This window comes from Haliotis asinina, chromosome 5 (genome assembly GCF_037392515.1).
Source record: "Haliotis asinina isolate JCU_RB_2024 chromosome 5, JCU_Hal_asi_v2, whole genome shotgun sequence".
NCBI lineage: Eukaryota > Metazoa > Mollusca > Gastropoda > Lepetellida > Haliotidae > Haliotis > Haliotis asinina.
Window position 1 is genome coordinate 46592689 of NC_090284.1, and position 27501 is coordinate 46620189.

The window sequence follows — 27501 nt, forward strand, 5'->3', positions numbered from 1 at the left end:
TGTAATATTGGTGAAAGTGGTGTGAAACAAACTCACTCACTCACTCACTCTTAACTAATGAATGTCATTAGTGGGAATGAGGTGGTCCTCGTGAGGAGAGCCTTGGTCCAGGAAAACTTATATGTTAACGTGTACAAGTTACATTTATCCTACTGCCGAGGTCTCCTTGTCGATTGGAGCATTTTACCACAGTATTGACATGCTCAGCAATGGTACACTCTTGTTAAGTATCTATTTGTCCCCTGCTATGCTATTGCTTTTATAGTTCTAAAAGCATGGTAAAACCATTATAACTTGTCATTCAGTTCCAATGGGTGGAGGGATGGGTAGCCTAGTGGTTATGGTTTTTGCTCATCACCCTGAGGACCTAGGTTCAATTCTCCACATTGGTACAATGTGTGAAGCCCATTTCTGTCCGCTGCCAGATGGTATTGTGGTAAAAGCAGTGTAAAATAAAGCTCACTCACTAACTCACTCGAGTGGTGCATGTGTCATCCAGGGTACTTATTACCCAGGAGGCAGAGCTGTACTGACAATTATCCAGATGTCAGAATCCACTAGTCAAGGGTCTGAATCCCAAACTGATCTCAGTTGCAATCCTTGTGCCAGCCTATAGTCATGCATCAGTTCACACTTTCTTCCACAGACATGGATATGCTGTATCTGGCACACTAAAGTACTTGTTTGTGCTGCCGATTAAGTGCCGCATTGGGACTCAACCCAACTCACATACTAGAATCTGTACTTTACTGAGAAAGTTTGATCCCAAATATAACAGGTGTCGCTCGCTCCAACTCATTCACTCGCAAGCTTCGACAAAGCAGCTACAGTAGTTACACAGACCTTCTGCCAAAGCAGATTTACCTGAATAAACGAATTGTTCTGTAAACTAACTAAGATATAACAAGCTTTTTTTTTTCTACCCCGGATCCTTCTGAAAATTCCAGTCGCAATGCGTATAGCGATCTATGATTTCTGAAAGTAAAATTAGTGTTCCCATTGAGTTCATCATGACCGTACTTCATTGTTTACATTGAAAACACAACAAAACACTGGTTTAAACAATAACATTTACTGTGGCCTCTTGAAGTAGGCATTCTTCCAAGAATGACACGGGAATTAACAGAAGGCATCACATAAACCTTCATTTCAACAACAGACACTCAGACCAGGAAATTAGGGAGTTGCACAACTAGCTAGCTAACGAACATATCTTCATTCTGCTTGAGCAAAAGATGTAGAGATAACTTGGGATGGTTGGCATGTTACCTTTTAGCTTGGTCCCATAAATACTTAAACACTGCTCAGAGTCAAACATTAAACTAAGTGTCACCTTAATTATGCCAATTTAGTCTTGATAAGAGAAATGTATTGTGTAAAAGTTTACAAAGCTGTATATTGTATTATAAATTGTATTTACAATTTCTTAAAGTCAAAAAGCGCAAAGATGTGAATAGGTAATCACCACAGGTTGAAGGAAAAACGTGGGGATATCAAAACATATGGCATTGGTAACGTGAATTAATGCTCAGTTCAGTTACATGTACAGCCTGCACCTTCAAATGTTTCAGTCTAGTTTCCCAAACTTACGGATCATTTTTAACACAATTTTTTTTTTATGTTTGAATTTTACTAGACAGATTGAACAGTTGTTAAACTGGGATTTGGGACAGTGTTTAAAGTCACTGACTCTGCATATATTATGAAATAGTAAAAATGAATTATGGTAAACTGTGTTACCTAGCAATAAGCTTGTGACACTGACGTTTTCAGGTATGAATATGTAGATAAGTCATGCCAAGCTTGGATTATGACAGTATCAGTTTTGTCTTGAAAGGTAATAAAACCTCATAAATGTCATGTATATTACCGTTGACATGGGTGATGTAGACATCACGGCAGCTGGGATTACAGTTCCTGGTGGCGTGACATGTGACAAGGATGATGTAAACTCACAGGATGATGTAAAATGGCGGAAAAGGTATTCAAAAATTCAGAATTTATGATAATGTCTTTCTGAAAATTTTATGTCTCTGGAATAAATACATTTACGTATCTTGACACAAACAACATGTAATGTATTTTTGTTGCTAATTCTGAGGTGTACTTTTCGTCCCATTCTCAGGGTTTGCACTTGAAATATGTTCTCTGGGCACACAGAACAAATTATCACCATGTGCCCAAAAGGCATGAAAACTGAGACTGTTTACAACTTAACAACCCAGGCATGGCTGTTACGACATATATATATTTACATCATGAACAATCAAACCCATCCTTCTACAGACGGCAGAACTGCACCAGCCAGTGTTGTAGTGATAAGAGGGTTGCAGCACATTGACATGATGTCCCGGACCATTGTTTTTTAACATTCTTGACCTCCATGATGCTAACATAAGCTTTCATTTACTCAGCTATTTTGGAGGTTCCCCTCCCACCTGGATTTTTTGTAGTCACAGGTTTTTGTTAGATCTTCAGATTTTTTAATCTGATTTCCTGAACCTTTAGCATTAGGGTTTTCACAATGATCCTCTAAGTTTTTTATGCTTATTTTCAGACTCTGATACCAAATATTTTGTTGTTTCTTTTGGAATGTCTTCCTTTGCTCTTGTCCACTACAACACATCTCAAATTTTCAATCCTGCTCTGATGTTTAGTAGCTATTTTCATAACTATTCTCCTTCTAGTTTCCCAAACCTTCAACATTCTGACCTGAATCTCCCAACTTTTGTCTAATTCTAAGTTATGAATTATCTTTTAAACCTTGAACTGCACAGTTCATGTGCCTTTTTTTAATCTGCCTGCCTTATGTCACTGGGGAGCAGGAGGGAAGGTCTGCCCATAAGTGTGTACAAGGTTACAGTCTGTCTCTGAGGCTAGAGAACTAGCAGTAGCAGATGCAGATATAGATGACGTTTGTCTGCCAGAGCGCCTCTGAAACTGTACTCCAGTAAAGTCATCCTTTGCCTCAGGAATGTCCTTGAAAGCATGATACTTGATGGCAGTGTTGACCAGATCTTGCACGCAGGGAAAGTTTTTGAAAGCACTGTTCTTCTGTAGATGATAGAGCACCCTTCTGTTGAGTAGTGGGTAGCGTATGTTGGACAAAATGTCCTCAATCTGGCATTTGGAGTGAAGATTGTTCTTCTTCATCCAGTCAGTTGCTGCTGTGAGGATAAGGTTCTCCTCGGAATTGCACTCATCACTTTTGATTAAATCTCGAACTATTTCCCAACTGCATTGTATCCATCTCTCTGAGCGTGCAAGCTCTCTGAACCTTGAACACAGAATGCTGTAGGATATATTATGAATCTCGTCAGAGCTAGTGTTGTTTTCACATAAATCACAGACTGTTTCAACAGCAAAGCCTCCACGAGTACTTTCACCATTTGCACCAAGACCATTCTGTAATAGTTGATGTATGTAGTTCTCACAGTGGGAGGACAGTGAACGCACTGCATACTTCTCAGCCAGCTTGTACAGCGGGATGACATAGTCACGATGCAGCCACACGGCACCACTGTAGATGAAGTACAGGAACCTGCTGAAGACCAGACAACACTCTTGAGGTTCTTGTATAAACAATACAGGCTTCTGACCTTCAACAATAGCCATGTTGTTCAACAGCGTTGCAAGAACATCGCTTTTCATACCCAAGATCATCTTGTGAGCATGGAATATGAACTGACTGTTGTTGACGTTGAGCACCACATCACTAAGTGTCTCATTATCAAACAAGGACTCGAAGGACTGTGCCGTCTTGACTTTCTTACTGCCATCACTAAGGGAGGCCTCATCTTCCGCCTCCCCGGTGGGGGGCTTGGAAGGATCAGGGTACTGTGTGGGGGTGGACAGGGGCGGGGCACTGAATCGCTTCATTTTCCTGCCACCGCCACATTTTACAGCCGTGGCTAGTAATGCCAGACTACCTCTGTCGGGGTGCTGCTCTCATTTGGCAATCAGGACCTGCAACAGAGAAAAGAACTATGTACATGTCAGTTGAAATACAAGCCAGACAACTAGTGCAGAATTAGTAGGAATGATATTAATTTCTGATGCAAGTCATATTGATTTTTGATGCAAGTCATATTGATTTCTGAAGCATAACTGTTCTTGTGAAGGTGATGTTTTGACAATATGTATCATTATTAATGAACCTTTCCCCAAGTTCATCATCATGTCAAAATGCAAATTTCAAACATTTTTCTCCCATACTGCCATCATATGAAAGGGGGACAGGAAAAAATGTTCTCACCCACTTGAACAATATCCATAGAGACTCTGAATTACAAACTCTTAATGTACAGTAGCGAGTAGAGAGTTCAACCCCTGCTCACATGAAAGTTGTTTCGTGAATAAAACCATGAAAATGACATTCAGGATGTAGCCAAGCCTTTAACTTCATCAAACTGGCCTCAAAAAGAGGAGTTGTCTGTCAGCGAGTTTATGTTGGTGTGACTGATGAGGATTTGTAGTGTTTTACGTGTCAGCGGAAGAACACTATATAAACCTGACATTGACAAGTGTTAATATGTCACTCAATGTCATATTTTACACAACATCGTGTATATATCTCAGTATGAATTTCCTGCATTTAGAAATATTATAAACTTTTGCTCGAACAATGAGATTTCAATATCCATGAACTAGTTGAAACCCAACTGGAAGATATAGATTACTTTGTTTGGTATGAATAGGTGCTTGTATGTTTCACCTGTGAGATTTCATGGGTTATATTGAACCTTGTTTGCTTACCTGAGTGAGCTACTCAACATACTTAGGCTTAAATACTCTTATCTTAACCTCAAGTGACAAATAAAGGCTGAAACAAGTTCTGAATAAAAGCACAAAAAGTTTAGATGTTGAAGTAAGCATTCAGAGATTTGCAAGACTAAATAGGTATTTACATGTCCTTCCCAAATTTGCCAGCATACTTGAGCTAGACTGTCTTTTTAATTTCTCGTATCCACTCCCTAAACTCAACAAATACAGTCAGGGCAATATACAAAGGCAGCTGAGAGGTAAACGTTTTATCAGGTTTTTTACATAATGCTCTAATTTACTGCTATTCATGTTACCAAAAACTACTTTTGTGACCTCGCTGGGATAAAATTAGCAAATTAGAGGCTGGTAACTGCACCTGTACTCACAGATCTTGTCGTTTTAACTTTTAAGTCTGTCAGACTTTATTCATATCAGTAGCAGTACCACCTCTCACTTATATATCCACCACCAATAGATCAGTCATTTCACCCTACTGTCTACTTATATCTTCCCTATAACTAATTACATCTCTACTGTAGACTCACTGTGACCCTCATCCTAAAATGTCCCAAGCTCCACCAGCAGCTTGATTCCAGCTTCCGACAAAAATTTCCTCTCACCATCTCAGCCTGGTGGTTCCACTGCTACCCGAGTCCTACTGCACAACTACATCTATCCCCAGTAATCCAATCTCTTCCTGTCCCACTCTTCCCACACAGCTTCTTCCCACCTGTACTAAGTAAAGACTTTGGCCTACTCAACCTGTTCATTTCCCCTCCTTAGTTGTCAGCTGACTTTATTCCAATAACTCCATCTTATTACACAATTTTGCCATCTTTGCCCTTCCATTTCTCATATGTCCTTTTTACATGTTCTGAACACTGCACTCTATATATCATATCACCATGGCTATTCCATTTCCACCCCATTTTGTTGTTGTTGTTTGCAATTTACCCACTATATGGCAGAAGTCTGTAAATAACTGAATCCAGACCACACAATCCTGTGATCAACATCATCGGCATCATTCACGCCTTTCTATCCCACACCCAATACACAATTGCATAGACTGTTGCTCATGATGTTGATCACTGGTTGCTCATGATGTTGCTCACTGGTTGCTCATGATGTTGATCACTGGATTGTTTGGTTCAGTTATAAATACTGCTGCCATATGGTGAGTAAATTGCTAAATTTTGTGTTTAACAAAAAAAACCCAACAAACAACCAACCTCAGACCTCAGAACTACAACCATCATTACTAACCTAGTTTCCATCTTTCATTCCCATTGAAGAATATGCTGTCAGTTTCAACCAAGTCATTCCCAACAAACTCACAACAAAGCTGTCTTCTTTCAGTCCCACTTCAAGCACCTGCATTTAGCCTGGCAGTGAGATTATCTGGTGCAGATTGGCAGGGTTATAGTTCCCACCTTGTCCAACCCAGCTTATCATCATGATCTTAATAACATCATCATTACACAGCTAATGGACAAATATTTGTCTAGAAATGAGAAACACGCTGGCTGCTGTGATACCAAATATTCGTCCCCCATAGTTGCTCTCATCTACTTCAGTAGCACTCATTTAGGTCTTGCTGGACACGGAGACTGTGTGCCTGTACAATTGGCGTATTTTGACATCAGAAACTTTTGTAAAGATAGCTTTTAAATTTACAGTGAGCATGTCAGAACGAGCTCACCAGGTCATAAATCATAAGACTATAGATCGAGATGTATTGATCAGTTTGATGCGAGATGTCAGTCTAAGCTTCAGCCAAACAAGTAAATAAGGGAGTTCATTAAAGGGTCATTTCAGTGTCTTGCATATTTCAGTGCAAGTGATGTTCTTATGGGCTCAGTCCTAAGTCACATCAAAACATACCTGATTTATTAACATTCCATAATGTCTCTACGCTCAGTTAAGTCTAATCCTGCCATCAGATTTTCCATTTTCTCAATGCACTAAAAACTATTTTTACTCTCAGAACATTATCAAGTGCATGAGTGGATGGTAATAAGTATGATTTACTGGGCTTTTGACACACTGCTTACAGTTATAGTCAATACTGAATAACTATCGCTGCATTCCCAAATAAATAACAGTCAACTGGAGAGCAGACAGGACTCATTCAGCGTGAAATTGAAGCAGCAATGGTTTATGAATCTGTGATTTGGAGCCAAAAGGTCTTTATGTCCGCACTGTGATCAAAGTCATCACTTAGAGAACTTGTAATAAAGTCGGTACAGACGGACTCACAACAGTTAGACAGCAGTTTGTCAGTGGTTTCAGAGTCTGGCGGGCAGTTTGTCGCCTCGATTGACTCGCAGTATTCAGTAATGGATCGTCAATCTCACTAACTACTGCTTCCCTTGGCTGGAGTATAAACATTGGCTTTTTGAAACAGCCGAGTCTAAATAATCAAACCCCCATGCTGTGATACAAGGAAAGCATGTACCTGTTGTGCCATATGTATTGATGTGTTTTAAATTAAGGAGCACCCTGGGGCCTGGAAAATTGCTCCTATAGTATTTAAATCTAAGGACCTTTAAAGCTTTTAACATGTTTCTGAACAGCCCCTTGACTTTTATGGTTAATTTTAAATACTGAATCAGCCGATGATAACCTTCATGGTATTTGGGTGATATATCTATTTCTCATGAATTGTATTTTTTCTGAGTGTTTTTTTTTTCATAAAAAAGATATCAATGCATTGGAGGTACATATCCCTTCTTTGATTGATATGTTTGTCTATATTCTTAGATATGTGTATCTTTAAAAGCATCTTGCACTCTGAGCTTGTACCAAACTATGACAGAACATATCAGTAGACATAGATTTTCATTTGAAGATGTCTGAAGAAATATGCAGTTCACAAGAAAAGATATCCAAAATGAGGTGTTTGACAGTGGTATTTCTCATTAGGCATAATATGAATCATCTTAAATGATAAGAAATATTTCCTGCCTGTCCTTTAGATCCTTTTATAAGTAAACACAGCGTGTTTCATGTGTTATCAAGGAACTTTTTTAGATAAATGAAAGCTATGCTCATAAACCTCTTTTTTTATCAAGAGGAATAGCTGGATGATAGTAGGATTAGACAGTTTTTATCAAGCTAACTCCAGAGAGCGAAAAAACAGTTCACAAAGGTCCTTAAATTGTTATTTATGATGGTGATAATGACAAAAGTTTTACAACATCCGCACTAGCCTTTCAACTCACTCTCTTCATGCCACTATAATCCCTGCTCCCATGAACCCATCTGTGAATAACACCGTCCTCCAGAACAAATCCATCTGCGATAGGCCGTTTAACTCCATCAAAGTGAAATTGCTCCCTGTGTCGACTACTGCGGAGAGCCTAGATTTCATTAATCACGGACCTGCTCTCCTCCAGAATAATCCTCTCACTTGCCTGTAAATATATATACCCAACGATGGCTCAGCTAGTTATAGAATTGTGGAGGGTAAACATATTTATGTTCAGCCAATCAGAAACAGGCTCTCATATTCACGTTTCTTTTGCCAGTGGGAAAAAATCTACTTCACAATGATACAGCTTGTTAGCCCATGTCAGTCTGCAGTGCTGACATTTGATAACTAATAGAATAATCCTCCTGCATTTTGCGCAACTGTTTCGATTTTCAACAAGGTTAATCAGTCCTTTGGAGATGGACGTATCTCGCTGAAATTCTCAACACCTATAGTTTTATGATCTGAATCGCCATGCACTTGCCAAGATGAGAATATTTAGCATGCTGAAGTGCTTTCCTTGACATAATATACAAGTACATAGTCGTAAAGAAAAGGCTATATGTACGTAAGTGATAAGGGAGATAATCATCTGTTACTTAACACAGAGTAACAGGTAGTTGTGGGTTTAGAAAACTTACAGCATGGGTCTGATCATGATCAGGTTTTCCCATTAGCAATGAGTTTGTGGGGCAATTGCCATACCAGGACAGGGAGGGTAATTAATGTTGAAAGTAATTTGCAGTTTATTATCACAAATCCTTTCCATGACTGTCATTACAGAGTACATTTTACAATGTTAGTGACCTATCCACTTTTAGCCATTGTTTAAGATGATAATTGAGTTGAATTAAATACTATGATTAGTTAAAAGGATTTTTCTGTAATTTCTTTACCAGTAGAGGAGATGAGCAGCATGCAGTCAGACCCACCATGTATTACATTCATATTTTTAAACCAGAACTGACAAGGAACGGATTCGTGGGATAGAAACAGCCTGTGCAAAGCAAACCAAAGCCCAAAATGCATTCCAAGCTCAATGAATCATATCCACGAAAAACAAACAGCCTCCATGATAAATGTATCCTACACAGAGGCATCCCCATACAGGTATCTAAATCAGAGGAGAACTCGTCTACAATTCAACCACCATTCCATCTATGCAAGCGGAGAACAAGACAGTCCCACTTACTCACATCTCTCTGAGAGGTTAGGAGAAGGGATTACTGTTTTGTGGACATTCCAGAGTAGTTTGTGATGATTGCTGCAGAAACTAAGCGCTCTTCGTCACCAAATGAAAGCAGCTGAGGTTGACTACACCAAAGCGTTCTCCTGCAGCATAGAGACATGCTTGTGTTATGTTGTGATGTAGCAGAGCTATTTTCTTACTCTTACTTCTGATGTATTGTTGTGTTATATAAGACCATCCTCATGTCTGTGAGAACTAATCTGCAGCAGTTTTTCAGACAGGAGGGTGATTACTGTTTGTGTTGTAGTAAGTTCAAGTGAGTCTGTATTGCAGAGATCTTGTTGGGATAATCTTGTTCCCTCTCTTCATGAGAAAATATCATTTTCCTTAAAGCTTATTATTGAAGGTATGCTTTGTGTGAAAAACTGAGAGAAAAATATGTGTATATGTTCATGAATTTTCCACACATACTTGATAGGAGCATTATTATAAAATTAAATGATGTATGAGATATTTTGTTTCAAATGAAGTTAGGCCCAAGCTGAAGGGGACTGAGAGTCAAAGGTTCATAAAAATGGTGTGATTTTCGTCAGGTGTCACTTTAAGGGAAAACTTTTCAGGTGTGCAATTACAAGGATGTTGGTAAGCCATCTATTTACTACCGCCGGAGAACCACACACATGCATTGTGTGAGGCTTGTCTTTTGTGAGAAAAAAGGTGCTAAAAGCTGTCTAGGTGCCACTAACTCAGTTATAGTATCGTGTGGGTGTTTTCATTTACAGACTGACACCTAGAACTCCCCTCAGTAATGCCACTCTGTATTACATGACAGACCACCAATCAGGCTACAGCCATAAAAACTATGCCACAATCTCATAAGCGAGAAACATGCACCTCTGCAATCTATATTCCATTATCCTTCATACCTGCGAATCAACCGACCTACCATCCACACCACCACCTCCTCCAGTTACAAAAAAATGCCCATGCTATTCTCGAACAAGCCTGTCTTCATGTTAATCTCCAAATCCAACAGCCATTAGGAGTGAAAAGCAACAAATATCATCTCTGACAATAAGCTAACACCAGCCTGAACATGCCTGGGACACAGACCTACAGGTGATCTCATTATCTCAGAATTTGACAGTCAGCATTGGAGTCATCATACTCTCAGTTCTGACTAGCCTTGAGGGGCTCCAGGGTAGAGGAGGGGCTTGCCATTTATCTACCTATATCCATGACATCATTGCTTGTAGCGATCTTGTATGGAAGATTCTTGACCTTTCCCTTTGATCCTATTATGCTCCAGCTGGGAGAGTTTGACTCTTGGTTTAATGTAAGCAGGGGAGAATAGTTGGTAGGTTAGGGCAAACTGCATCTATTCTGCATCACAGTGCTCATCAAAGGGAAAGGAACCATGCTTAATTCCAGCCAGTTGTACGTTTATTTTAAAAGCCTCCGAGAGTAACGACTTGAAATGGTCATCAGACCCATGTGGGTGTGAATAGAATGCATGGGAGCTGAACTTGTTAAGTCATTTCAACCATTTGTGTGGGCCTATTAACAAGTGACAAACTGTATCAGGGTTGAGCACTTTGACTTACTTCAACCTATCAGGGCTTTTGCACAATAGCATCAAAGCTGGTTTGGGATGAAGATTGGAGAGAATTGTGGTTTAACTGGACATTTTCTGATACAGAGGGACAAAGGTAACAATAATGTCTATGACTGCCCCTCTCTGATGTATGTAATTAAACTGATTACCTCTTGTTTGGGTGTCATAAAATTTGGATTTATTTCCACCTCCGCACAAGAAATCAATAGCACATGAACAAAAGGAGGAATGTTCCAAAATATTGCTATCTATGTCGTTTATTTTCCCCAAATTGCATTGCCTGCAGTTAAATTACCATAAAGCTAGAAAATAAGTATATTTTGTGGGTTATCTTCTCCAGTCTACCATCTGCCCTCAGGTGACACGTACTTGGGTCTACCATCATCTATGGTAGAGTTTCGATTGCAATTTCAGAACATTGTCCATTTATTTCCCGTTTGAATACAGAAACTAGTATCACTATGCTTGTACCCTGCAGCTATGGGAATAATGGTGACACTTTCATTGCTTTGTCCATAGATCTCTTCCACAATTACCTGGAGTTACGATCATTTTGTGACGTTTGTGATGTTGATTACACCTTTATCCTTGATGCAGTCAGGAACAGCTTGATGTATTTGATGCACTGTAGATCGTAACCATTACTTAACCCTGGCAGTCCAAGCGTGGCATTTGCAAAACACACAGAGACGGGTATATTTCTTTTACATATGTATGCTATTTAAAATCAGTTCAAATTTACTACTGTAATATCAAAGAAGCAAGCTTCTTATCCTGGTTTTTCAGCATTATATGTATTAGTTTGGAAAAGTTATTTTTAAGAATAATGTCATGTTTATGGAAAGAGTGTGCTCTTATTATTTCTCCAATGTCCTTTCAATGTTAATTTTTAACTTAATGTGTTTTTAAAGGCAGTGGGCTAGTTAGTAGTATATAAAAGATGAGTATTTCAGTTCAAGTGAGTTTTAGTTTTTTGACACTTTTAGCAATGTTCCAGCTATATAGACACTGGGACACCAGAAATAGGTTTCACACATGCGTGGATCAAACCCAGGTCCTCAGCATGGCGAGCAAACGCTTTAGCCTTTAGGCTACCCCACCACCCTTTTTACAGTTTATAAAAACTGTACACCTATATCTTTTACGATTCACCTTAATTTTTGTCTACAACAGTGTTGTGATAAAGCATTTTTGTCACCTAGAACCTGTTGAAACAGTCAAGATCTTGTTTCTCAGGTACACAATCAATTCTCCACACCATTCATTCGTATCTACTTACGACACTGTCGCCATGTGTGTAGTCATCCATTATGAAATGTCCAGTGAACACATGCAATTTCAAATTAAATTCTCTGACTGAGTGCAGCTCCCTCCGCCTGTACACTGTTCTGTGTATTGACATCAGCCTGGCATGCACATCAGTCAAGCTCCACCCCAGCCGGCCTGATGGCGACGTCCTACTGAGCGCTTGATAGTAGTTATTAGCAAGTGACAATGCTCAGCTATAGTCTGTGTACATAAGCTATCCATTCTTGTCTCTTGTTTGAGTTACATGGTCGAATTACTGATAAAACTATGTACAGATCACTCTGTCAGTCCTTCAAAGGATAATTATTTTTGTATATTTCATATTGATCATTACATGATTAAGGGAAACGTTTATTTCTTCGCGAACAAAATGTTTGAGTTAAAGAGCTTTGTTTGATCAAATATGGGTATGTTTTGTCTGTTTGGTCTGTGGAGACATATTGAAAAGGCTTGTTGATATTTGAATCGTTTCATTATTGGACATGATCAATCTTTATGCTTGTCCAGGCAGCAAGAAATTTGTTTGTCCTCACATTGATTTCAATTCTTTTTGGATGACATTTCACATTTCATGTTTACTGATCTGAAAAGATAATGTATTTAAATTATAGGGACTTAAAAAAAATTAACATAAATTTGATTTACTATCCTTTCAGAGGAAAATTGTAATTTTTTGTTCCTCTGAATTTTATGACCTGATTTTGAGAATTAAAACCAAACATTACGTGCTGTAATTTATGAACATATTGATTTATATGATTGATAACTTTCATGATAAATGATTCTCTTCATTAGGTTTGAATTTTGAATGATCTGCTATAGATTTTTGGCAGTTTCTAAGTGGAGATGTTAAATCGCTGTCACATTAATCATTAAATTATTCAAAATCTAAATATTTTTTGTTTGAGTCACGTCCACCAGTGCAGTGACTCTTACAACTGTTTTGTTTGATATTAATGAAATATGGATTGGCAGCTATCAGACATTCTAGCATAAGCTCACTTGGGCTGTCAGTGTAATCCGATAGGATCCTAAATGACATTATATCTAACCCAAGTAGAATCCCCCACTCTGCTCAAGAGTCATGTAAGAGCATTTTGATGTTGTGTCATCCAAAATCATGTACACTGTCATTGGTAATAATGCATAACCTCTTTCGTTCTGTGACATTGTTAAAAAATATTTCCCATCTCATCAATGGCATGCTTTTGGGGATGATTTGCTTGAAGATAATGCTGCCTGTTAGTTGTCTTGTCTACTTCAGCAATTAGCAGTCGACAACACCTGCTTCAATGCTGCTTTACAGACAACCCAAGAAACATACAGTTCCACATTTCGACATACACAACAGCTGGGGGCAGACAGGAGCTTACACTGTCTTTATATATCTAAAATATCAGTTTGCTGTTGGATGTTGAGTGACGTTTCAGCAATGGGACTGTTGTGTAGCTATGAAGTACATGTTTATGTTGTGTTTTTATAAGTTTGTTGAAGGTGTATGGGAGAAAGGACAGTGCACTATTAACCATGCTATATTTTTTTCAAGCTAGTCAATATCTTTTCAACCTGCATCTACCTTGTACATGATCCCATCACAAATATAAGTGTAGATACTTTCTGATAAAAAGACTTCGTTCTTGGTACCCAGTATGTTTTTCAGAGCCCTAAACTTTAACAAAGAACACTTTTTAAACTTCAAGGACGTATTTGATTATGTTGTACATCACATCACAGTGTGTGGTAATAACTTTTGAATCGACCAGTTAAATTTGTCTTCAGCATCATTTTCAGCAGACGTTAAAGAAATAATATGGATTATGATTAGAATGAGTCAGACTAACTGGATGCAGACTAAATGAGACTAAGGGCTGAAGGTGAATATTAAATGTCAATGCCAGAGGACCAGCCTCGACTGTCTGAGGATACAGACTCCTTTGGGCTCAAATGGCCAGAATAGCAGTGAAAATTACATGAATGTCTGGTGTTGTAATTTGTTCATCTAACAATCTACCCAATCAACTAAAGTAGTCAGCCAGATGACAGCCCAATTCAACCTGTTGACAAATCTCCCAATCAACTGTCTACTCAAGCAGCTAACAGTCAACCAAACCAGCTGACAATTGAGCAGTCCTTTTAACAAAACTACTTATTACCTTCTCAGGTCAACAGGTTATAAACTTATATCTCATCCTGTCTGAACAAGTCATCCCAGATTCCCAGCACATCACCTTCATGTCCTAGTAATGTCCGTGAAATATCCAATATTGTCAGGTAATTGTGCGTCACTGACAGCTTCCTGACCACACAGTGGATGCTGATCTGATTTACTGACCAATTTCCTCAGCTGACCACTGCAGTGCCCAGAACTCCTTCAAAGAGTCCAGGGCATCAGGTGGTCGTATCCAACAGCATCAGAAAGACCATTCAAACCCATAACTACATTGCAGGCTTCAGAGCATGAGGATGATTTCATTTCATCATTGAATTAGGTGCTTCTTATATCCTTAAATATGTGTATTGATAGATTCTTGGGTGATCGTTAAGAGGGTTTATTCTGCAAAAGTAATGTGATTTTTAAGATAGATTTGCAGGTTTCAGAGCAGGGGAAGGTTTTATTTCATGATTGAATTAGGTGCTAGTTATATCCTTAATATGTGTATTGATAGGTTCTTGGGTGATAGTTTAAAGGATTTATTCTGCAAAAATAATATGATGTTTGAGATTTGCAAGACAGACCTAAGGCTTTAATAATTTTAGCCCAAAGCATAATATCTGACTTTCTAACCAGAACTTTATGTTTGGCTCATAAAGAAAAGTGCTTGTCAATGCATTTCATTTTGTTGAACGCATGTATATCAAGATGCATTTGTATGCATTGCATTCAGTGTCTTCACAAGTTCATAAAGGAAACATGCTGAAGAAAAAGAAATCTATTAAGACATCAGTTTCGTAAAGTATTCATTTCTTTAATTACAATTGGTCCATTTCTAAGGAAAATAGTATAAGATCTGAGCCTTGCAGTACTCAAATAGCCACAAGTCAAGCAGCAGAACCATTTTGAAGGACGGGGACTGTCTTGAAGCAAATTGACGCAACAATTGAATTTTCCGCCAACAGAGCATGGTTGGGGAGGAAAAAAGTCAATAGATGAATAAGGAGACCGAACAGACTGAAATTGACTTTTAATAGCCATCATCTGTCCGGGATCCAGATCATTTCCCCCTATAAACATGCACATGAAATCATCTTTAAAGAGATGATAGCAAATGCAAAACAAACACCAGACAGCCATTGAGTTCCTTATCCAATGTTTTTCGTGACTGACTGAAAAGAAAGGAGTAGATTTTCTTGGTTCAGTTAATTCCAGCCTTTATGATTCTTTAATCACGAAATAAATTTTGTTGTATCAACTAGCTTTATTATCTGTGGACAGGAAAATAGTATGTTTCAAAGTATATTTTGAGCTGAATTGTTTAAGGAAGGTTATTGACTGAGATTAATGAGCTGTCAGAACTGAACAAATGATAACAATGTCTTGATGTAGATGTTATCAAACTATGGCGTTCTTTTGCATCTCCATGTAGTCTATGGTATAATTAGGGTGCTGGGTGCATTTGAAATTGGATAACATACTACATAATAGTAATAATACTGATTAAAGATGTATGATGTGTTTGTAGAGTGTGAGGGTGCAAGAGCCAATGGTCAACAGTGTGAGCACCAATTTATGAAGCCATTGGAAGACTATAAGATAAAAATGACAGTAGCTGTTTGTTGAGGATGTACTGACTTTGATAATGGCTACTGTACTGGGACAAAATACACATGGAAATACTGTATGAGTTTGAAATGTCTGGACCAACACTGTGTACTATGTATTTATTCCCTACTGCAACTGTTTGATTATACACATTTAGTTTGTGATATTTAACCAAATTGTTCTTTTACCTTTTAAACTGCTTGTTAGATTTTGATATTTCAATTTGTTTTTTATTCAATGCTAGCAAATTTTCCTTTGTCATAAAGCAGGGCTACCTTTCCAGATACTACTAAAATGTTGTGAACAATCACACACTTTTCCCAATTTCAAAAGCTGGTTTGAGACTGGTAATGTACAGGAATTGTATTATATTTAAATTCTTTTGGGTAATATATACAGGTTCTTTTATTTGCAACAAAGTGGAGGACAATATGGTGTGTGTATTTCCATAACATTATTTAACATAACAGTATAGGTTTCATGTAGATGTTACATGACCACCAACATTACAAGACATGTTGCAGAAACAAACTGAGTTTGCAAGTGAAAGAAACTGACTAACAGACGTGATAAATCTCACCTGAATTACTCGTTTTTTTATTTATGGACAGCAAGCTGATACTGTTAGGCTCCAGGCCATTAGACGAAAGGTTCAAAATAGCCAGTGTTTACCAAGCCCACTGTTCTGCTGGGTACATGTTCCAGTTGGGTTTGTAAATCCTCGAAATCATTTGGCTACCATCATGACATGTTTACGTAACAGCTTCATCAGGATGGAATTAGATGCAAGTAATGACATGATGCTGTTTACATGGAAGTTTGAATTAATGTAAACATGTCAACATGGAAGTTTGAATTAATGTAAACATGTCAATATCTATTTAATAAAGAAGAACTCTATTGAGCAAAGTGGTTTATGTTTTCTCCATCTTTTGTGCTGGTCACACAAATATGTTGTTAGGGATGTAGTACCAAGGAAAATGTCCACCCTACTGTCACATTTATTATCTTGTAAATCTTAATGACTGATCGGCCTTCTATGGGTGTTTTAATGTCACGTATATATTGCACAGCGTGATATGAATACATCTGAGTCACATTCTACAAAGATTGCCCAATCATAATGATGAATCCAAATTTATAAATGTTATATTTTAGTGAAAATCCTTTTTGTAGAATTATTATTTCAGTGTATCATTTCATCTAAATTAGACTTGAATTTACCCTATTGAACAGTACTGAGACTTTCTAATTAATCATGGTGATTTGAAATGTGTATGATTATCACTTGACTGTCAGAAGTGGAAAGTAAATATACGTGCTTGACCACAGTTCTGCCCTAACAACATGGGAATGTCATCTTTTCACTATCTCGAATCATTGCCTGTCTCTTTTTTATGTCAACTGTACACAGCCTTGGAGAAAACTCTGCCGGTCTAACCATATCATTCATTGTGGGTTATTAATGAAGCCAGCCATTAGTGGTTTGTCTGACTGCCGATACCACACTCTTGAGGGTGGCTTTCACAACAGTCTTACCCAAATAATTAGGTTGGAGAACACCCTGTACTCTTCTTAAGCCTGGAATTTCTGTGTGTAAACATGGGATTTCCATAAGCGGGAAAGAATAGTCTCAGCAGGAGTATGTTAAGCTTGGGATGGCTTTTGCAGGTTTACGCTTGAAGGGGAAAGGGTTAAAGAAAAGTAGGCTCCCGTGACACAGATTTGAATTTTGAAAATAGGAGGGTTATGGCATGCTTCTTGTACAATTGTTTCAGTGGTACTGCTGAAGGTACTGCTGAGGGGATGGATGGGTATGTTACATGCTACATCTAGAAGAACTTACCAGGAGTTTATCAATCAAGCAGTGCTTGGAGCTAGGTGCTGGTGTCACACTTGTTATCCAATATATCCCAATTACGGCAGTTACACGTCTGCCACAAATGCTACTCTGCACCAAACGTAAAATCCGGAGTGTATGATCCCCAAGTGTGTCAGTGATACAGTGGTACTAACAAACCAGTCAGCTTCTCACTCAGCTTGAAGATTGTGTGTTATATCACTAGATGAGCAGGCTTACACACAGCATGCCTGGCTCCACCTCCAACAGACCAACCATGCAGTCCCACTGACAGCCACTACACCTTCAGGTAGCTGCACTCACCAGGATGGACAGTCTGTGCACTGGCCTCTCCCTTAGGCAATAAGTAAAGGTCAGGGAGCTGGTCCTCTGAGGGATATCAACTGGTCTACATTGAACTAAGGCCTAAGTGACTCGGAGCTCTTCCTCTCAACAGAGTCTCCACTCATGCACTGCCAACTTTTCCTCAGCTTGCCTGGCCTTTAGATCTCGGTGAGATAGCCCGTCAGCTTCCTGCCTTAGAGGGAGTCAACCACCCAGCACTTTAGAAGTTCCTACTTCTGTCGTCATTGTGTTTTGCCCCCATGAATAGAGAGTCAAGTCTCGCCTGATGAAATGCATGTGTACATAATGAATCGTAGTGCTCCTACAGCCCTACAGATTACGCGACTAGCCCCTTCAATGTTCCGCTTCACTCTGTGTCATTACGGTGGCTCTTTCCATGCTTCGTGGCCATCAGCTTGTCACTAAGTACTGCCCCATGCAACATAACTGTGGAAAGATGGGAAGGATAAAGCTATGATAAATCACCACACTTTACTCTCCAGGCGACTCAAGTTTGTTTGTTTCTTGTCTGAGAGTCCGGCCTATTGTTAGCGTAAACAGACAACGTAAGAAACAGTTTGTGGAGACATATCTGCAGCAAGTGGTGAGACCACGATTAAATGCATGTATACACATTGGCCTAACCTGCTCCAACAACCAGTAGCACAGTCAAGCGTTTACATTGAGCGACGCTGCTATTTTCACTGGTGTGGACACAGCAAAGACTCAGTAAACAAACTGTGGCCGTTTACAAATGGCTTTTAACATTTTTTTGGTGACGAGCTAAACCAAATGATTGAAAAAGTTAACTGAAGAGTCAAAGGATTTAGAGTAAAGTTTGTTTATTTTAGCTTAAATTTCAAAATTCCCTATGGTCTTGTCTTTGGAGAATAAGATATTATTTACTTTCCTTTTAAACACTTCTGAAAAGCAAATTAGACAAGAAGTCCTCCCACCAGTTTCTGTTTTTGAACTAAAATGTGAACATACAGTTTGTCAATCTTTGTCAGACTGTACCTTTTCAGTATGTTACAAATCAAACTGACATGCATTTTGTGGGGGAGGTGGGAAGTTATTTAAGAACTGGCTGGAGTAATTGAGTTACTTCTTGTGAACTGAAAAAAAAATAAAGACGTCTTGATTTGGTTTGATTTTTTCCTCATCAGTGAATTTCAGCAAAATCTAATTCCTCTAAATTGAGGGGCGGTGGGGTAGCATAGTGGATAAAGCGTTTGCTCCCGGGATCGATTCCCCACATGGGCACAATGTGTGAAGCACATTTTCTGGTGCCCCCGCCATGATATCGCTGGAATATTGCTAAAAGCGGCGTAAAACTAAACTCACTCACTCATTCCTCTAAATTGAACAAATTTTGAAGCTCTCTCCAACAGGAAATTCCAGGTTATAACAGGACCTCAACAACCCATGGTTTGTGATAGACTATGGTCGGATGGAAAGGCTTTTTGATTTAACTGTTTATGAGTTAATGTAGCCCTGATAGATTGGATTCTTTCTCTATATACAGTTCGTTACACTGACAACTCAATATCTCTCGATTTAACTGGTCGTGGCAAAATCCTTCATAATCTATCATTATTTAGGCTGTTTTAACTTGATATGAATGTCTGGAAGTTTGCATTACTCGATATTTTCTCTTAGTCCCATGAATATTGAGATAACAGTGCTCAACTGTAACTGTCACTTGATTGTCTGGTCTGCACGTAGTTATTTACAGGATGCCATCATTGCACAGCAGCTTTAAACAACAACAAACTAAGACTAGAAGCACTATAGTTGGCTGTCTCACAGTTGTTTAACAACACTTAGCCTAGTCTTCCCTGCAATCCTAAAGCACTAAATACAGCCAGTCTACATTTCAGGTTCTGAATCTCTGGTGTCCCTTTTCAATTTGAATGGGTTTATTTGTTACAAAATTATATATATTCAGAGACTAAGCATTAGTCTAGCAGTGTAGGTACAAGTTTAGCAAGTTGGCTTGAGTGTAGCCATAAAACCACCAAAGACAATATACCAGCAGAGTTACAGGAAGCTAAATAGATTTACTGCTGCCATCTTTCATCTTCAATAGTGAAGGGGAAGTCAGGGCACACTTAATGACAGAATTAGCATTAAACCTCCCACAGTTGCCAGGCTTCATTAGATTCCATCATAGGTGATTTCAAATGATGGTCGCTCAGTGCAAGCAAGAAACACAGCGCTGTTTGGTGATAGTAGGACAGTAGGTTGACCTTGTATATCTGTGTCTATTTAACCACTTGGTTGTACCCCTAGCCTGAATTCTCGGAACTTTTGGATTTTATGGGCAGTGTAATTGGATCTTCCAAAGAAAACTTAATCATAGTGCTTAAACTATTTCCTTTGACGTGGACAGGGTTTAAATCCCAATGCGATAATGATATGTGACAATGTTTGTGTTCCCTGTCTTAATATTGAGGAGTTGTGGGTTAGTCTAGTGGTTTAAGTCTTTACTCGTCACACCACAACCTGGGTTTGATTCCCCACATGGGTACAATGTGTGAAGCCAATTTCTGGTGTCATTTTCCACAGTAGTGATGAAATATTGCTGAAAGTGGCATAGAACTAAATTCACTTGATATTGATGGAATATTGCTGAAAGTGGCGTAGAACTAAATTCACTTGATATTGATGGAATATTGCTGAAAGTGGCGTAGGACTAAATTCACTTGATATTGATGGAATATTGCTAAGAGCTGCACAAAGCAATCCTCACTTATTCAAGTATTTGCTTGTCAAGCCAATGATTCAGTGTTTGGATACAGAGTGTGATATCATGTATATCACCCTTGCTGTGCTGTTACAGGAATACTGGTAAATGGAAATAAAACACTACTCATTCATGTTCCAGAAAAGATCTGCTGTAGTCGTGATGACTGTGATGAATTAAAAGTGGTATATCATTGTCAGAGAACTGTGTTAGTGTGTTTGTGAGGAATGTTTTAAGGTTATTTTGTATCTGTGGATGGGTCATGGTATGTGTCTTTATGTGTCTTTAACTAACAAAGAGGTGAACATTTTGACTTCAAATACAGATGTGATATGAAGATGTACGAATAATTTAGGTGCACTATATATTTAATTTAGGCAAAATTTAATGAATGTATGTCCAAAATAAAATCATCAGTATGTTTACATATTTTTTACATTTCTTTGGTAAAAAATCTAAAGTGAAGTCACAATATAATGCAGTCTTCACAAATCATCTAGACAGAACTTGGGATGAAATATTTCTTCATGTATTATTTGTAGGAAGTGCAGCCCAAGCCATTAGCTTTGGTTGATCATGTGACCCGTGGTGACCTGTGCTGCTCTGATATCCCAGGGTACCTGTTGAGACATTTACAGCCATTGATACCTCACATCTCATGATAGGGGTAACCAGGCATCAGAGAGACTTCCTTCTGGTAGATGAATCTCAGCCAGTGCGGAAACCATATGGAATGGTGGTATGGTTACTGGTAGCTCTCTCATCAATTAACTGCCCATTACACAGTGGATGCACTTCTTTCTTATGACATTGCCACAAGGAGGCTGGCACTACAGGCTGCTGCTTTTCATATATTAGTTTCCTGGAGACTTATTAATCTTTCTGCAGCAGTTCTCTTGGTGTTTTTCATGATATATTTTGTTTAATAATTTATGAGTATGTTTTTCATGGGAGGTATGTTCTAATCTATTTATTATTATTATTTTCGTAATTATTTTTTTGTTAATCATTTATTCATTTATCGGCAATCTCATTAAGTAAGGTCTTAGTTCTCAGAGCCAGAACAGTATCGCTATGGCTTAAGTAAAATTTGTGTACAGGTATGTCTTTATTGTCACAGAGTTTTCATTGAATGATGTTTTATTATTGCAAGAATTTTGGCTCATCAAAGAGAATGTTTACATTTTGGGTACACTTTCTGGATAATGCGAAATGTGACAACTTTCCTTGCAGACAGTGTAGCCCCCAAAGAGGTAAAATCTTTAGGAATTTATTATATGATAGCATTCAGTACAGGGTCAGTGATAGTTAATTGCTCAACATGAGCCAGTTAGATTAGAAAGATACTGAGAATATCTGCTCCTAAACCACACAGCATCAGCCCCAATGCTAGAGATCATCCTTGAGGAGGACATTATTTCTGTATCAAAGCAGCACAAGGCAATTACACATGTGATCTCATTCCTTCAACATAACTAGCATATAATCAGCACAACATTTCAACATGAGGACCTTGGTGCGAGGAAGTCTATGAAAAAACAAGACACATCTGGCCGAGTTCCCCCCTCTACCTAACCCCTGAAATGCTTACAACAGCAGCAGCAGCAGCAGCAGCCAAGTATATAAAAACCTCAGCGCTGTGGTCTACCTACACCATCTACACCCAGAGATAATAAACACTGTGCAAACAGAAAACCTCTTGAGAGAGTTTCAGAGCCAAGACGAGAATAAGATGATCTTGTTAGTGTGGCCTAAGGCCAAGTATTGCATCATTGAGTATTAGGTTCAGCTGTGAAGTAAAATGCAATGCTTGGATGTTTATTGTGGCGCTTAAATGGCTTTAGATAAATAAGAACAGTTCATGTGATGTGGTTTTAAGTTGGAGGGAATGTGCGATCTGTTGAACGATGTTGTGTTTGTTTGTTGAAGGATTAGTTTAGTTTAAGAAAAGGAAATGTGCATATGAAAAATGTATGTCCAACAACAATTTTCTTCTTTTTTTGTTAAGCATTGAAATAAATCCATTTAAGGGAATGAACCTTTTTTAGCCACATTCTGAAGTTTTCCATTCTTGTTTTGTACTTTTAAAGTTTGAGGGATATTATTTTCATGACTTGGGTTAAGTAGAGGAACACTTTTTACAGATACACAACTTCTTTATTGCAGTGGGTGCAACGTTTCAATGTATATCCTAACACAATTATCAGGCAAGTGATGGGAATGGCTCAAGTACACTGTTTGAAATAACCGCCAGCCTGTAGGTCCATGGCTGCTAGATCTTGTGTTGGACCTGTAGTTTCAAAGTTGTATGTCTTGCAGCAGAAATGTTTGTTGGTGTATGATGATCAAGTTTTCCTTTTCCACAGGGAGATGACTCTATTATCTGTATTTTATGCCATTAGTGTAAACATGTTGAGCTGCACTAACTAAATCAGTCATCAACATTTGAAATCAGGCTATTATTAACACACTGTATCTGTTTTAAAAGAACAATGGGGGAAAAAAATTTTTTTGGATCGGCTGAAATACAAAACACATGTTTGTTGTTTCTTGTTGTGTATTTGTTTTCTTTTGTGTTTTGTGGGGAAGGCCCGGTAGTACGGGATGGGAAAGATTGTGTCAGAGTGTTGGTATTTTTCTTGTAGCTTGTCTCTAAGTTTGGCTGAAAGGGTTTTCCAACAAGGGTTGGTTGTCAGATACAATCAAGTTGGTCCGAGTAAGTGGTGTATGGGAACACATCTGCGTGAATACTTCAGGTATGTTCCACTTACATATAATTTCAAAGCCGTTATTGCAGGAGATTCCTCATCAGACCATTGTCAACACTTGAAGGGGTAATGCACTACATTGTACGGTTTGGGTAAAACAATCGATCATTGGAATATTGTGAATGGGAAAAACTATTAATGATTATCCAAATGAAAATTGTGGCATCAATTATATTTTACAGAAACTATTCTTATGAAATAATAAAATGTCAAATTACCAAACCCCCCCCCAAAAAAAACAAAACAAAAAAACAAACAACAAAACAACAAAAACCAGTGTTGGTCTCAACTGGCAAAGCAGTCCTTAAGTTATTAACTTACACTCTGTAGAGCTATCACTCTTTGAAATGGGGCCATAATAGATAGTTGTCACACTGCAGGTGGTTTTGTTCTTGATCTTGACCACCAGTTCGCCTGGTGCAGACTTAATTTCTTCTCACTATTCCCTGACGCCATTGTTATTTACTCACTTGGAGATGAATTACTACATTAAATTGTGACGTACATTGCCCTGTGAAAAATCCTGCACTTACAAGCTTAATTCATTTCAATCAGGCAATGTTTCTATTTACATAGTGAAATGAATTTAAAAGCTTTCAGAATTTTATAAATGTATTAGAAAAGTTATCTCCCATGACAGGTAATAATAATATAATTTTCTGCTTGTTAGCAGTAAGTTTTGTTAACTGGACTGTGTTATTTTCAAAATATTATTTACGTCATAAGAAATCAGAGCGCAAAACAGAGTCGAAGGAATCTCATAACAGCTAAACTTTTAATAGAAATGGAAGTGAGAAATGGTTCCTGTTTATCATTCCCCTGCTGTTTCAGATGTTCTGGAATTATTACAAACGCTTTCATTCTTAGAAAATCAGCCAGAGTATGCCAAAGTTGATTGGATTGAATGAAGTCTCTGTTGGAGATGAAACTTGAATGAATGTAATCACAGGACAACATTGTTTATCTTATGCCTGCTGCTGCATTCTTTCCCAGGCCTGTTTATCGCTGTTTATCTGTTTATCAGAGAGCAGAGTCGGCACCTTTCTTGTAATCAGACTTGTACATCTTTATCAATTTGAAAAACTCTGTATATGAAGGAGTTACCCTATATTTGCACATATTCCAGACAGGAAGCAAAAAGTAAGAGTGTTTGAAGTGTTTATAAGGGTTTTGATTTAATATAAACAATTTAATGACTTTTGAATTAAATGCAGCTTGAAGGAGTGTTACAGGCACCTGTGTGTAGACATTAGGTAGGGTGAAGTTTGAAGAACAGAAAACTGCCGTGACAATCGGGAATTTGATACTAGCTGCACACGCCTATCATTAACAGCCATAGACAGAATTAACTGTAAGCATATGTCCCTCAACAAGACAGCCATTTGCAAGAACACTGCAGCTGGGGTGCCTCTCAATATTATTAGATCAAATATTATCCATTTATTTATATTTTGTAGTAGACAGAATAACAGTTACAATGCATGTGTAGGTGATTATTTTCTGGGGTTGAATTTAATAACTTCAAGATTTAAATCAGAAGCTATGTTTTGAAGATTTTGGAATTTGGATTTTTTGGTTTTGAACTAGTCCCTTGAATGCATGAGTTTTCAATTTTCGAGTTGTGCTAGCACTGAAACTGTTGAGCAATAGATTACTGCCACCCTGGATATGCAGTAAGTGTGGAGACCGAAAATATCAACTGACGGCATAACATGTAAGTTAATGATGGTGGAGGGAAAGTTCAGGCGAAGTGTTGCCTTCCTCTCTCCACCCCATGTAGGTGGGTGATGGGGCATGGAAAAGGTCGTAGGAATATCAAGTGCTGGATAAAACAGGAAAATTGATAAAGAAATGGGAAAGTTCAAATAATAATAAATGCTGTAACATTGTGAAAAGTTTGATTTGCTGAGTCTTGTACGTGTGTTTTAGGTGTGGTATTCTGATAATTGTGTGTGGGTGTTACAGTATGCCTGACATTGGTATGGGTGGTACAGTATGCCTGATATTCGTATGGGTGGTACAGTACAGTCTAATATCAGTTCAGGAAGTAATCTATAGAAGAGTGAGTGAGTGAGTTTAGTTTTACTCCGCACTCAGCAATATTCCAGCTATATGGCGGCGGTCTATAAATAATTGGATCTGGACCAGACAGTCCACTGATCAACAACATGAGGATCGATCTGTGCAATTGTTAACAGATGACATGTGTTAACCACGTCAGCCAGCCTGACCACACAATCCCATTAGTCGCCTCTTACGACAAGCATGGTGTCCTTTTTTGGCAAGCATGAGTTGCTGAAGACCTATTCTACCCAAGAACGTCTTGGGTCAGGATGGATGGAAAAATCTATGGATACATCACTGTTATTCAAATATTTTTGTATAGGATCTTGAATAAAAGTTACAACAGTTTAAAGATATTAACTGACACTGACTGACACATGTTGAGGGGCTAACACCACGTTTTAGAATCAAGTGCATCTCCTGATACTTACATGCACCAATCTTCAGATACTGGCAGATAGTGCTTATCTGCAGTACTTTGGTAACTGTTATAGGGGCAGTGGTTAGTGGCTACAATGTTTGCCCGTAACACCACAAAGCCAAGATTCCCCACATAGGTGCAATGAGTGAAGCCCAATTCTGGTGTCCACCAGAGTGACATTACTGTTAAATTGCAACAAGTGGCATAAAACTAAACTCACTTAATTAAGGCTGATTGAATCATTTTGAATTTACTGTGTATGTAATTTTATGAAATTCCTCATTATTTGCTATCAAAATGAAGTAATTAGTACTTCTACCATCTGTCTTAGCATCACCCTAGTATTGTGGTAGACCGACTGAGGTATTGTGTGTGTCACAGACAAGACCACTGATAGCTGGCTTTTCCAGTTAGGAGCAGGACTACAGCCACCTGATATACCTTCCAGTAGTTAACCCTGTCACGCAAAGCCCACCCCACCCCACCCCACCCCACCTCCTGTCCCCCAAGCATGATGCAAGTCCAGAAGTGAGATTGATAGTTCTACAGTCTACACGTTAACTTGTTCAGGATCATGGATCTCTTAAGCCAGGACCAGACACTTCAACACGATGGAAGCCATTTTCACAACTGTCGCCAGGCCCTTCATGTGGCTGGTATCATATTGCCTTGAAAGATAGATTTGTGCTTTTTTGTTTGTTTTGTTTGATTTTCAAATATTTCTTTTTGTGTTTCAGTAGACTAACAACTGGTCTACAACAAAATAGATCTTGGAAAAAGATATGTATATATATCATGAAAATGTGCTCTGAAACTTCCTTCGTTATCAGGCCTGAACCTGTGGAATCTAGACTTGCTGCATTTTCTAGGCTAATGTGGGCTTTCGTGGATATCTTTGCTTCAGGGTCTGTATAACAGACTAGGATTTCAGCTATTATTGTGATTTCACAGAAGTGTGAATATTTGAATAATTTTGTGTCATGCTTGGGTGAATCTGATAACATTTATATAATAGTATCAGTGATGTTATTTTTGGTTGAATTTCCATCTTTATTGCTTGATCCTTTCAGGTTAAGTGTGTTTGTGTTTCTTTCAGGCTTATAAATATTTGTAATGGTTTTCTTGTGAATTATGATTTAAGTGTTTGTTTAAAGAAGAAAATTCAATCTGAGTGGACCAAGGTTGCACAAGTTAAGATTGTAGTCATGATTATTTACAAAAGAGATGATCTTAAGTTTGTTTTCCTATTTCAATCTCATGGTTAAACAAATAAAAATGGGTTGGATGAAATGTCAATAAGTTAAAAACACTTATGAAAGCTCTAGAAGTGTGTATTGAGCAGTCCAACATGCCAACCAAATGTTAGAGGTTCCATAACAGATGTTGCATATCAGAGAATGTGGCATAGCATGTTAAATGATCTTCTGT

At 38.3% G+C, this 27501-nt stretch overlaps 2 protein-coding genes across 8 annotated transcripts in view; one reads left to right on the forward strand and one right to left on the reverse strand.

Moving 5' to 3' along the window:
* LOC137284620 (uncharacterized) overlaps window positions 1–27501 on the forward strand; it is a 161484-nt gene that overhangs the window by 73101 nt on the left and 60882 nt on the right. The gene's annotated exons all lie outside the window — the stretch shown is intronic.
* Window positions 1057–18728, reverse strand: LOC137284617 (BTB/POZ domain-containing protein 17-like). Of its 7 annotated transcripts, none has more exons than XM_067816500.1 (2): window positions 17736–18728; window positions 1057–3966 (listed from the first exon to the last, which is right to left on the reverse strand). In XM_067816500.1, exon 2 carries the CDS (start codon window positions 3877–3879, stop codon window positions 2812–2814), a length of 1068 nt encoding a protein of 355 aa, XP_067672601.1. In that variant the 5' UTR covers window positions 3880–3966; window positions 17736–18728; the 3' UTR covers window positions 1057–2811. The 7 variants fall into 7 exon arrangements, with proteins under 7 accessions (XP_067672601.1, XP_067672605.1, XP_067672603.1 ...); XM_067816504.1 differs by having other exon boundaries at window positions 18054–18672; XM_067816502.1 differs by lacking the exon at window positions 17736–18728 and adding an exon at window positions 12101–12216.

What these genes read in the sequence shown, in the direction of transcription:
- LOC137284617 (XM_067816500.1), bottom strand. Translation starts at nt 3,879, where the DNA reads ATGAAGCGATTCAGTGCCCCGCCCCTGTCCACCCCCACACAGTACCCT.